Source organism: Fukomys damarensis, unplaced genomic scaffold (assembly GCF_012274545.1).
Source record: "Fukomys damarensis isolate Sample0158 unplaced genomic scaffold, DMR_v1.0_HiC HiC_scaffold_12, whole genome shotgun sequence".
In the NCBI taxonomy this organism is placed as follows: domain Eukaryota; kingdom Metazoa; phylum Chordata; class Mammalia; order Rodentia; family Bathyergidae; genus Fukomys; species Fukomys damarensis.
Window position 1 is genome coordinate 9,167,048 of NW_022900924.1, and position 12,163 is coordinate 9,179,210.

The following is a 12,163-nucleotide window of genomic DNA, read 5'->3' on the forward strand; positions in this document are numbered from 1 at the left end:
CTTATTAACGGGGGAAGTGGGGGACTCAAGGCCTGAGGATGAGTGATTCAGCAAAGCTGCACAGGCCAGAGAGAGGGGCAGGTAGGAATATTCAAGGAAGAGTGAGGTATCCTTAGGCGTTTTTATTCTCAGGGGAAGTTTCTGCGTAAAGCGAACAGGGAACATTACAGGGCTCGCTGCCGCCGCTCCAGGCGCCACAGCTTGGGGAATGTTCCAGTGGCGTGCTCGGCCCCGGGATCGTGTCCTGGCCCTGCCGGTCATTGCAGTCCTGATGGCGATGACCTGCAAAGGGGAAACCCTTGAGGAACACGGGTTGCCTGGTGAGTCTTTCACCTCGTACTTCAAGCAAGGAAACAGGTTACTAGCGATGCACCTTTTCCAATCACACTGGCTGCCCCCGAGTCGACACAGGAGCATCCCTGTGGTAAAGGACAGGGTCGTGGTAAGGTTGCCCCAGAAATGTGAGAAAATTGTTGACTCCCATTCTTTTTCCCCCATACAGCCTCGCCAGACAGTCTGGGTTACTACTGGGCTTGTTCTATGAGGACCCCTAATAGTACTCCACACCTGTACCTGAGTCACTGAGACCTGACGTCTCTATAGTTCTTGGGCCTTGTCCCCATAGCTCACCTCCTCAGGAACTAGTCTGATCTGAGAGCCAGGCAGATACTCTGATCTTCACTGATCACAGTCCCAGAGTCTGAGGCTTGAAGTTTCTTTGCAACAGCAAGATTGCTCCGGGGAAACTCAGCCCTGTATCAGGAAACAGTCACAGAAGGGGCTGGGGAAACAGAAGAACCAGCCTGGCCTCTGGGCAAGATGCACTGCACGTTTAACAGGGCGGATGCCGGGCCCTGAACTCTCCTCACCTTCAGTTTTATCCCTGCGGTGACTCCAGCTCCACTCCCACCCTATTAAGTGGACCTTGAGCTGCACCTGCTGGGCTCAGAGATGCTCTTAAGTGTTGTGGGATGGGAGAGGGGATCAGCTCTCCCTGCTTCCTGACCCACCATGGCTCTCACCTATTTAACCACCCAGGTGACCTTACCATCCCTGCTGAAGCCAACGTAACTAAGTGCAGCTGCTGTGACCATCCTTGGATTCAAATCTAGACATATCCATAGTCGCCTCCTTAGCCCAGATCTCTACCAGTGTGTTCACTGTGATTTCTAAGTATTTAGATATGTGGGGTCTTGTAAGTGTGTTGCAGAGGATTGAACAACACAAGCCCTTTGCATTGAGCTACATCCTCAGCCCTTTTTTGGTTTGTGTGTTTGTTTGTTGGGGGGTTGTTTGGTTGGTTGGTTTGGTTTTGAGACAGGATCTGTTTTAATTGCCCAGGCTGGACTTGAACTAGAGATCCTCCTGCCTCCGCTTCTGAGAGTGTTAGGATGACAAGTATGTGCCACCATACCTGGTTTATGGGGTCATTTTTTTTTTATATCTCTCTAGGGCTCAGGGTAGAGCACTAGCCCAGCATGAATGAAGCACTGGATTTAATCCCAGGCACCACAGAAGTTAATAAATGATTGTGAAAATCTGTTGTACCAGATTTTTTCAATGGCTGCTTCCAGGTTTCCGTTATTCTTTGGCATTGCCACTTAGGTTTTGTTTTTTTAAGTCACCAATTCTTTCTTCTAAAAATTTGTATAGTTACATTGTTGTGTATGTATATCCTTGATATTGGATACTTGGTTTAATTAAGAGTTTTTATAAAGAGTTTTTTATTGAGACATAATATTTGTTCATCTTTCTGGAGTACACTGTGGTAATTTAATACAGGTACGCATCGTGTAATAATTAGAGTAATAATTTCCATCTCTGCAACCATGAGTCATTTTTATGTGCTGGGAAATTCATGCTGTCCTACTGTTCATGTTGAAATATATCATAGATTGTATTAACTGTAGTTAACCTACTGTGCTAAGTAAGAGCTAGTGGTAATTTCTGTGCTTGATGTTTTGATGCCCCTCATTCCGTGTTTCCCATCTACCCCTGTCCTCCCCAGTCTCTAGTGAAGACCTCTCTCTCTGTTCTCCTATCAGATGGACTTGTTAGTCAACCCAAATATGAGTGAGATCTTGCAGTAATTGTCTTTCTGTGCCTGGCTTATTTCACCTAACATCATGACCTCACATCCATCCACATGGCTGCAAATGACAGGATTTCATCCTTTTTATGACTGTATATTTCTTTATCCGCTCAGCGCTTGTCATCAGACACAGGTGGTTGCCATTTCTTAGCCTTTGGGGGCAGCAATGAATGCAGGACTGTAGATGTGTCTCTGACGTACTGATCTCATACCCAGTAGTAGGATTACTGGATTATATGGCTCTTATATATTTTGAGGAGCCCTTCTACTGTTATCCCCCACGAGGGGATATCTCATAGGGGAAATGGGGTTTGCATTTCCCTAGTTATGTTGAACATTTTTTTCATATACCTACGGCTATTTATATATTTTCTTTTGAGAAATGTCTGTTTAGGTCTCTTGCCTGTTCATTCATCAGACTATTGTGTTTTGTTTTTTGCTGTTGAGTTGTTTTTTGTTTTTTTTTAAGTTCCTTGTATATTCTGGAATCAACCCCTTAGTGGATATACATTTTGCAAATATTTTACCATTATGTGGGTTGTCTCTTCATTCTGTTGTTTGCTTTGCTTTTGTTCCCTATGGTTTTAGGGTCCTGTCCAAAAGATCTTTGTCCACTCCAGTGTCCTAAAGCATTTCCCCCTGTGTTTTCAACTACCCATTTTATAATTTTAGGTCTTATATTTAAGTCTTTAATTCATTTTGAATTGATTTTTTTTTTTTTTTTTTGGTACTGGGGATCGAACTTGGGTCCTTGCACTTGTAAAGCAGGCAGCGGGAACCACTGAGCTAAATCCCCAGCCCTTGAGTTGATTTTTTAAAATGATGAGAGATAGGGTTCTCATTTTATTCTGAATTATCTGACTTATACTAACCAATACAATGTAAATAGTTGTTGCTTTACTATGTTGTTTCAGAAAAATGATGAGAAAATCTGTACATGTTCAGTACAGGCACAATTTATTAAGAATATTTTAGGTCTGTGGTTAGTTGGATCTGTAGATGTGCAACCCACAGGTATGAAAAACTCTACAAAGTATGATCAAAAATGTGGTGAAGGTTTAATTTTTTGAAGATTATACAGTAAAAGACACATCATCGTTCATCCCTCCCATGTTCCTCCTCAGTTCAAACAAACTCATTCCATCACTCCTGCCACTTCCAGACGCAGCTCTGGACGTCTTCTTTCCTGAGTATCTTCAGCTGCACTATTGTGGTTGCCTCTGTGTCCTGAATCCATCAAAACATTTACCTTTTCATGGTCATTTTGACTTTGGAGCTAGGGGTCGGACTGTGCCAGATTCCAGGAATAATGTGGATGAAGATACACCGTAATATTTTTACAAGACGGCCTTTCCACTGGATGGCACTGGGCAGTGGCAGCCGCTGTATATTTTTCGCTGCATTTTTTTTTATCACACCTCAAGAAGATGTGAAAGACGACTTCCAGAACTGTGGCAAGCATGATGGGCTAGGGCCGGGGATTTAGCTCAGGGGTTCCACCGCCTGCCTCACAAGCCCAAGGACCCGAGTTCAATCCCCGGTACACCCCCCAAAAAAATGATGGGATAATTGTGTTCAAAATGAAGGAGAGTATTTTGAGAAGGATTAATGGGGATGTATCTTTTACAGTAATAAATTTTATGTAAACATTCACCATATTTTTTATCATGCTGTATGAGTGGGGATTTATTAGGGAAAATTAGGTTTATACAGTTATGGAACCTGAGAAGTCTTTAATAGGCCACCTACGTGCTGGGGAACTTAGGAAGCCAGAAGAATGGTTCAGTCCAAATCTGAAGGCCTAAGAACCAAGGAAACAGATCATGTTACTCTGAGTCTGGGGCAAAAGGCCTGAGAACCCAAGGTGCTCAGAACAGAGAACCTGGAGTTCTGATGTGTTGAGGCAGAAAGGTGTCCTGACTCCAGAAAACGGAGGAGAAATCTGACTTTCCTCTGCTTTTCTTGTTTGATCATCGGCCTTGGCTGATTGGATGGTGCTCACCCTGATTGGGTGAGGGTGGATCTTTCTTTCTCAGACAGAGCCCTTCCTCTCCACTCTCAGCTTCTTCTCCGCCCTGATTGCCTGGCCCCTTTCCAGGCTCCACAAGCTCTCCCCTCTCACGTCCACTGCTCAGTGATATCACCTGCCACTCACATTTCCACAACCCTCTGATCTGGCTCCTTAGCCTTTTTCTCGGCTCATTGCTAGCACCTTTCTCACTCTGTCCTCACATAGCACTGAGCAAATGACAGCTGCTCTCTTCCTCTTCTTCTTCTAAGGACAACAACCACATCACAAGAGCCACGCTTTGATTATTTCATCTAAACCCAATACTTTCCAAAGACCCCCACCTCCAAATACCACTACACTGATAACTGGGGCTTCAATATATAAATGGGGGCAGCGGGCACAAACTTTCAGTCTATGGTACTACTGTGGGATTCTGGGCAAGTGACTTAGCTTCTGTATGCCTCTCTTCCCTCGTCTGGAAAATGGGTATAATAGTAACGTCAGTCTCATCACACTGAAGGATAAAAATGAAAGGATTTATGTAAATCACTAAGATCGTGAGTTAGGTACATCTTACCCTTTTACTGTTGCATCCAGCCAGGGGGATCTTTGGGGGGATAGGTTGCCCCCATAATGACCTTCCACCTCACTTCAGGTCCTAGCCCTCACTCCTGCAAAGAATGGAGAAGTGGGGTTCTTAGCAGAAAATGGAGGAGTTGAGATGGGTATAGTACGAAGCAAAGTTTATTTAAAGTGTGGCAAATACAGAGAAAACAAAAAGCTATGTCTTAGATACTTTTCTCATTGCTGAGACAAAATACCCAACACCCAAAGTTAAAGGAGGAAAGGTTTATTTAGCTCACTGTTGTAGAGGTTTCAGTCCATAAACAGCTGGCTCCGAGGCAGAGGGGTATTGCTCAAGATGGATGTTTCCATGCCAAAAGTTACAAACACTGGGAAAGCAAGGAACAGGAACAAAGCAAGACCCGAATCCATCAGAGTAAACATTAAGTCCCATGGTTCCATTTCCAGTATCCCCAGCAATTTCTGACAAGTTGTGAATTCCAAAGGGCTTGGGCGGCTCTGCCCCTGGGGCACTGCTGGTGGTGGTAGCCCCTATAGCTCTTTTCTTTGGCCGGCTTTGCTCCCTCCTTGCAGCTTTCCTCAGACAATCCATGCTCCTGGTTTCTCCAAACTTCTGGGGTCTCCACTGCACCTTCGGCTTCACACTCTCAGTGTCACACGCGGCCCTCTCAAGGGTGCCCTGCCTGGCCTCCCAGGCCTTTTTCTGAAATCTGGGCGGAAGCCTTCTTGACCTCATAGCTCTTGCATTCTGCACGCGCCTAAAACCACCTCCACGTGGATGATGCCAACGTCTGCTGCCAGCCAGAGCAGCAGGTAGGCTTTCTTCTCTCTTGGCTATAGGGGCCCAGGGCCCATGAACCAAATCCTGAGGAACAGTTTGCCTAGGCTGCTCCCATTCTTGGACATGGTTCTCTAGGACTCTCTTCTCAAAGCCAAGTCTTTCATTTTTGCAGCCTTGAGGCTGCAAAGTGTGGAGTCCTGCTGCTTCTAGTGATGCCTTCAGACCATCTTTTCTATTCTCCTGATCCTTCTCAGCAATCAAGATCTCTTCTGCTCTTTCTTTGTAGTCCATGGCTTTACTGAAGCTTCCTTTCTGGCCAAACTCACAACATTTTAAGCCATACTGCTTGGCTCTTTGCTCTTGATTCTCAACATAAATCTGGCTAAAAGCCCACACAAGTAGCCATGCCACAGCCTCAACATTAGACTGTCTTGAAATTTCTTCAGCCAGATTAATTAGTCTTCTTCCCTTAATCTTAATCTCAGGAAAAGTCTCTGGACAGGAGCAAAATGCAGACAAACTTTCTGCCAAGGTGTAACACACATCGTCTGGAGTCCAACAGCCAATGCAGTCCTTCTTCCCAGCAGAAACCTCCCGAGCCTGGTCTTTACCTGCAGAATTTTTCTCAGCATTCTGCTTTTCTGAGTACTGACCAGACTCTCCTATCAAGTTCCACCTAAGGCGTTCCAGCTTTACTTTTCCAGCCACCACTTCCAAACCTTTCCAAACTCTTCCCGTAAACCAGTCCCAAAGGCTCCTGAAGGACATGGTCGGGTAGAGTCACAGCAACAATCCCACTGTCGGTACCAAATTCTGTCTCGTTGCTGAGACAAAATACCCAACACCCAAAGTGAAAGAAGGAAAGGTTTGTTTAGCTCACAGTTGTAGAGATTTCAGCTGGCTCCAAACAGGGTGACACATGCCAGAAGGGCAATGGTTTACTGCATGCAGAAGACAGCAAAAGCAACAAGGGAAAAAACAAGGCTCTTTCTGTCCGTTATATTATATCCTGGCTCCTGGGATCGGGGCAGTGCCAAACCAACCAGTGTACTGATTTAGCAATCGCATACACCCTTAATACCAGCATCACACACTCTAGATTCAGCCACCTATGAAAAAGCCTCACATATGACCATCACATCTAGACCAAAAACAGCATTATCTTAGCAGCAGGATGGTGGTACATGTGGGGCATCCTGATCAGGATGCCTCAGTGAGTACGAGATGTACCCATACTTACAGGGCTAAGTTGCTTTGTTGATTGTTGTGGTCAAGGACAATCAAGGTCTTTGCCGTTCTTTCTGGAAAGGGGACAAGATCAGCATATAGTAAATGGGAGTGACACTTTCATAAGGGATACAGCAGGGTCCATTTTTTTTTCCAGCACATGGAACACAATAAGCATGTGATAATCTTACAGTCATCCGCCACGGATAAGCATGTGATGGCTTTACAATGTTAATCATCCATATTTTGCCCTGGGTTTTTTATGTCCCTCTAATCTGCCCCCATGTTACAAATCATCTCATCCTAGCAGCATCCAAGAGGAGGCAATAAGGCACAAAGAGATAAGCTTGCTTACTCAAGGTTCCACAGCTAAAAAATGTGAGTTATGTGCTGCGGGTGGTGGCCTATACTCCCAGCACCCTGGAAGGCTGAGGCAGGAGGAACACAAGTGCCAGCCTAGCTTGGGCGATTTAGTGAGACTCTGTCCCAAATAAAAAAAAATTCAAAAGGATAGGAGTGTGGCTCCGAACAGAGACCCTGGGTTCAATCCCCAGTACTGAAAAGTGGGGGGGGGGGAATAATAAAAAAATACAGCATATATTTAAATTTAAAAGGTATTACAGTAAAAGGCACATTACTATTAGCGTGTCTCAGAGTACTCTCTTTGAACACATTTATCCTATCATTCTTGCCGTTTTCTAAAGCACTTCAGGGAGCCCTCTTTTCTGAGGGTCTTTTACTCCACACTGTCACGACTGCCTCAATGCGTGAGTTAATTCAAAATGTTTACCTTACGTGGTCATCTTGACTTGGAGAAGGGGCCGAGAGCGGCACAGAGCCAGCTTTGGTGGACAAGGTAGATAAGGACACACTGTGCTGTGTTTACAAGCCTGCCTTTCCGTTAGATGGCACTTGGTGATCGTGTGTTTTATCACACCTCATGAAGACACTCACTCACGAAAGAGGATTTTCCAGAACTGCTTCACAAATCGGCCAGCGTGGTGGGGTGAGCGTGTTTGGGGAGGGGGGATGTCGTCAGAGACGGATGACAATCTGTCTTTTACTGCAGTCTTCTTGAAAGTTTAAATATCAACCATATTTTTATTGCCCCTGTTAAAGATAATATTCGAGTCCTTAAGCTAGTGTCAGAATTTATCTGTAGTAAACATGTTTATGTATGGATATCAGCTGTCCCTACTTAGGAAAGGATATCATTTTTTTCTGTTTATATCGCTCCTCCTTTTTTTTTTTAGTACCAGGATCAAACTCAGGTCCTTGCACTTACAAGGCAGGCTGCAGAACCACTGAGCTAAATCCCCAGCCCTCCCTCCTACATTTTTAATGTCAAAATGATCTTTCTTTTATGAAGTAACAAAGATAGTAATGCTATCTTCTCCATAATAACCAAAAATTTAAAATTTTCTATACTATATCTCTTTCACCTAATGTTCAGGCCTAAAAGATTAAAGAACAAGATCTGCTTTTCCTAATGAACAAGTCATAGTGCTAAATTGGAAAAAAATTGATTTTGTACTGAGTAAACAGATTTCTTCTGGTTACATACACTACTGGAATATACTTGGTAATGTAGCATGCGTGACTATAAATGCACCAAACAGTGAGGATTATGACAAAAAAGTTGTATCATACCAAAAGCTGTCATTAAGAAAGAGAAAGAGCTAAACTTTAAATAGCACCAAAAATTAGGCTTTTGGGTTTTAGGGTTATTCTACTGATTAAAAACTAAACATTGTAAAATTTGGTCAAAACAAGTAATAATAGGGCTGAGATTTATCTCAGTGGCACCACTCCTGTCTTGCAAGAGGAAGGTCTTGAGTTTGATCCCCAGTACCACAAAATCAATAAATAAGTAATAATTGGAGACTTTACAAAATAAGTGAATCTTACCTTAAAAGACTACATAGTCTATGGCCATACCACCCTGAACACACCTGATCTCGTCTGATCTCAGAAGCTAAGCAGGGTTGGGCCTGTTTAGTACTTGGATGGGAGACCGCCTAGGAATACCAGGTGCTGTAGGCTTTTGTGCCCTTCCTTCCTCTCCTTTTGGGGATTTAGCTCAGTGGTTCCACTGCCTGCCTCAAAAGTGCAAGGACCCGAGTTCAATCCCTGGTACCAAAAAAAAAAAAAAAAAAAAAAAAGACTACACGAAGTTTATATAGGAGGAGCTTAATAAACAGCAACTTCTGGCCAAGTGTTATGGCACACACCTGTAATCCCAGCACTCTGGGAAGCTGAGGCAGGAGGATTACAAGTTCAAACCCAGGCTGGGCAACTCAGGAACCTAGCTTGTCTTGGAAAAAAAAAAAAAAAAAAAAAAAATGAACATTTTTGTCTTTAAGATAGAATCACATTATGTGGTCCAGGCTGGCCTCAAACTCACAGTGATCCTCCTGACTCAGCCTCTTGAGTGTTGGGATCACAGGTTTGCACCACTATGCCTGGCTTCAAAAGAGCTGGGTATGTAGCTCAGTGCAAGGACCCTGGGCTCAATTCTTAGTATCAAAATAAATAAATAAATAAATAAATAAATAAGGTGGGTAACAAGGACAATATTTTGTCTCTGGCATTTGGATGTAGATGGAAATTCTTTGTGGACTCACAGCTGGTCCAGGTGTGTGCAGATCACAGCACCTTTCTGAGACTCAATTTTCTTATGTGTGGGTTGAGAACTTACGTTACAGGGTCTGAAGAGTTTGCAGGAGCTAACCTGTGACAAGTGTCAGGGAAAAGTTCAAACAACTGCTGTAGTCACTGTCATTGCCATGATGTCAGAGCCTGGTAAACTCTAAAACTTCCAGACATACAGTGGGAAACAGGATTTACTGTACTACACCCCCGTCTCTACACCAGCTTGGTGGATTTAGCAACGGGGTGTCCTATGTGGTTCTAGAGCAGCATCTAGTGGTTGAGGAGGAAAAGTGACTGTGTCACAATGACCTTGGGAAATAAGCTTTTACATTTTGGACCAAGGTTGACAGAAAGACCCGGAGGGTGGTGTAGGGACAGTGTCCCCAGAAGGGGGGTCATGCGAGGTTCCTAGCAGTAACTGGGACACCCTTGTGCCCAAGCCCCTGTGTAGTAATGGAGACGGTAGCCCACGCCTTCTTCCCACTCTCCTTAGTCTCTGATCCCTGTCGCCACAGTGGCACACCTCTCCTATTCTGTTCCATCAGCTGGTGTCTAACTAAGGACACCACCCCTAGTCCCCTGTCCCCAGTGTTGCCCATAATCCCCAGTGCTCAGGATACCAGGGAAGTAGAGGAATCCACGCCAAGGTGCAACCAAGGCATCCTCCCCAGCTCAGGGCACTTGTCAGCAGCTGGGCCCCGCAACCTTCTGACATAGGGTCCTAAGGGTTCTGCTCACCTGTGCTCTGGAGCTGCCTCCCAACTCTGTGGCTTGGCAGGATAGGAAACTATGCTGCACTTTCCCCTCTCCCTTTCTCTACACGCCTGCCTCTTCCTTCTGCCATGTGAATTCAGCAGAAAGTAGTCTTCGGTTCTGTCCTTGCCTGCCATGGGGTCCCAGTAGAACTCCCTGATAGAGTTGGGGTTGGGGAGAGAGACAGGAAGGAAGGGAAGGAGGGAGGAAGATGAAAGTAATAATGTCTGAGCACTTTTTTTTTCCTCATTGAGTTTATTGGTACATTTTAGGTACACAGTACAATTACATTCATCATTGGGATCTTGTACCTTTACGTGACAGGTCTTGGTTCTCATTTTTTCCCCTTATCCCTGCCCTCCCTTCACCCCCTCCTCCCTTCCCTATTTACAAATACTTTATTTCCATTTTTTCATGTTCTCATGTTTTTTTCCCTTTTCCCTTATTACCTTTCCCCTACCCTTCCCACTTCCCTTACACCTTTAGCCCTTTTCTTCCTATTTCACATTGTCAGTTATATCGTTAGGATCTTATGTACCATTATAGTTTTTCGCATCAGAGAAACTATTTGGTATTTATACATGTGTGACTTATTTATTTCACTTAGGAGTATATCCTCAATATGCATCCCTGGGATGAATCCTACTTGGTCACGGTTTATTATCTTCTTGATAATTTGCTGCATTCTGTTTGCCAGCAACTTATTGAGGATTTCTGCATCTATGTTCATTAAAGAGATTGGCATGCATTTCTTTTTTGGTTGGCTCCTCTGGTTTTTGTATCAGGGTGATACTTGCTTCTAGGAATAATTTTGGCAGTATTGCTTCCCTTTCTGTTTCATTAAATAGTTTGAAGAGCAGTATCATTAGACCTGTAAATTTCTTGTAGAATTCAGCAGTGAAACCTTCAGGACCTTGGCTTTTCTTTGTTGGTAAGTTATTAATTACATCTTCAGTTTCATTGACTGATATTGGGTTATGTAGAATTTTTATACCTTCTTGCTTCAGGTTTGGTCATCCATATGAATCTAGAAATCCATTTATTTCTTCTGTGTTTTTCATCTTATTAGAGTACAGGTATTCAAAGTAGGTAGTGGTGATCTGGATTTCCACCAAATCCATTGTGATTTCACCCTTTTCATTCCTAATTTCATGGATTTGAGTCTTTCCTCTTTTTTTTTTTTTTGATAATGTTGGCAAGGTTTTGTCAATTTTATTTAATCTTTCAAAGAACCAACTCTTTGATTCATTGATTCTTTTTATTGTTTTCTTAATCTCAATTGTATTAATTTCTGATCTTTACAATTTCCTCCCTCAGGGCTGGGGATTTAGCTCATTGGTTCCTCCACCTGCCTTGCAAGTGTAAGGACCCGAGTTCAATCCCTAGTACCAAAAAACAAAACAATTTCCTCCCTCATATGAGCTTTGGACTTGACTTCTTCTTTTTCTAGAAGCTTGGGGTCCAACATTAGGTTGTTTATTTGAACTTATTCTGTTTTCCTGATGTGAGAATTCACTGATATAAATTACCCTCTTAGGACTGTTTTCATTGCATTCCATTAGGTGTGGTATGTTGTATCTGCATTATTGTTTATTTGTAGATACTGTTTAATTTCTTCTTTAATTTCATCAATGACCCATTGGTTGTTCAGGAGGATGTTAGCTAATTTCCATGTGTTTATGGAGTTTTTTGAGGTTTTTTGCCATTGATTTCCAATTCATTGCATTATGGTCAGATAATATGCATGGAATAATTTCAATTTCTTTGCATTTACTTAACCATGTTCTATGGGCTAGCAGGGAGTCCATTTTGGAGGACATCTCTTATGCAGTTGAGAAGAATGTGTATTCTGATGTTGGGGTGGAACACTCTATAGACATCTAAGTCCATTTGTTCACAAGTTTGGTTTAGTTATGATATTTCTTTGTGGATTATTTGTCTAGTTGATCTGTCTGTTTGTGACAATGAGGTATTTAGGTCCTATTGGAGGCTGATTTCCTCTTACTGCCTGGAAAGGAGGAGGATGATTGCTAAAAAAAAAAAAAAAAAAAAAAAAAAAAAA

The 12,163-nt window shown here is 43.2% G+C and overlaps 2 protein-coding genes and 1 non-coding gene across 5 annotated transcripts in view; 2 read left to right on the forward strand and 1 right to left on the reverse strand.

Moving 5' to 3' along the window:
- Positions 1-660, reverse strand: part of Piwil3 (piwi like RNA-mediated gene silencing 3) — a 39,708-nt gene extending 39,048 nt beyond the window's left edge. Inside the window, exon 1 of the mRNA XM_019204499.2 lies at positions 169-660. Coding sequence (XP_019060044.1) covers positions 169-498 — 330 coding nt within the window. The 5' untranslated portion in view covers positions 499-660. The remainder of the gene's footprint in view (positions 1-168) is intronic.
- The window catches only part of LOC104848183 (2'-5'-oligoadenylate synthase-like protein 2), a 30,324-nt gene that overhangs the window by 1,133 nt on the left and 17,028 nt on the right, over positions 1-12,163 (forward strand). The gene's annotated exons all lie outside the window — the stretch shown is intronic.
- On the forward strand, positions 8,621-8,739 carry LOC117285755. The gene has a single exon (XR_004516883.1). It is a non-coding gene; the product is annotated as a 5S ribosomal RNA (ribosomal RNA).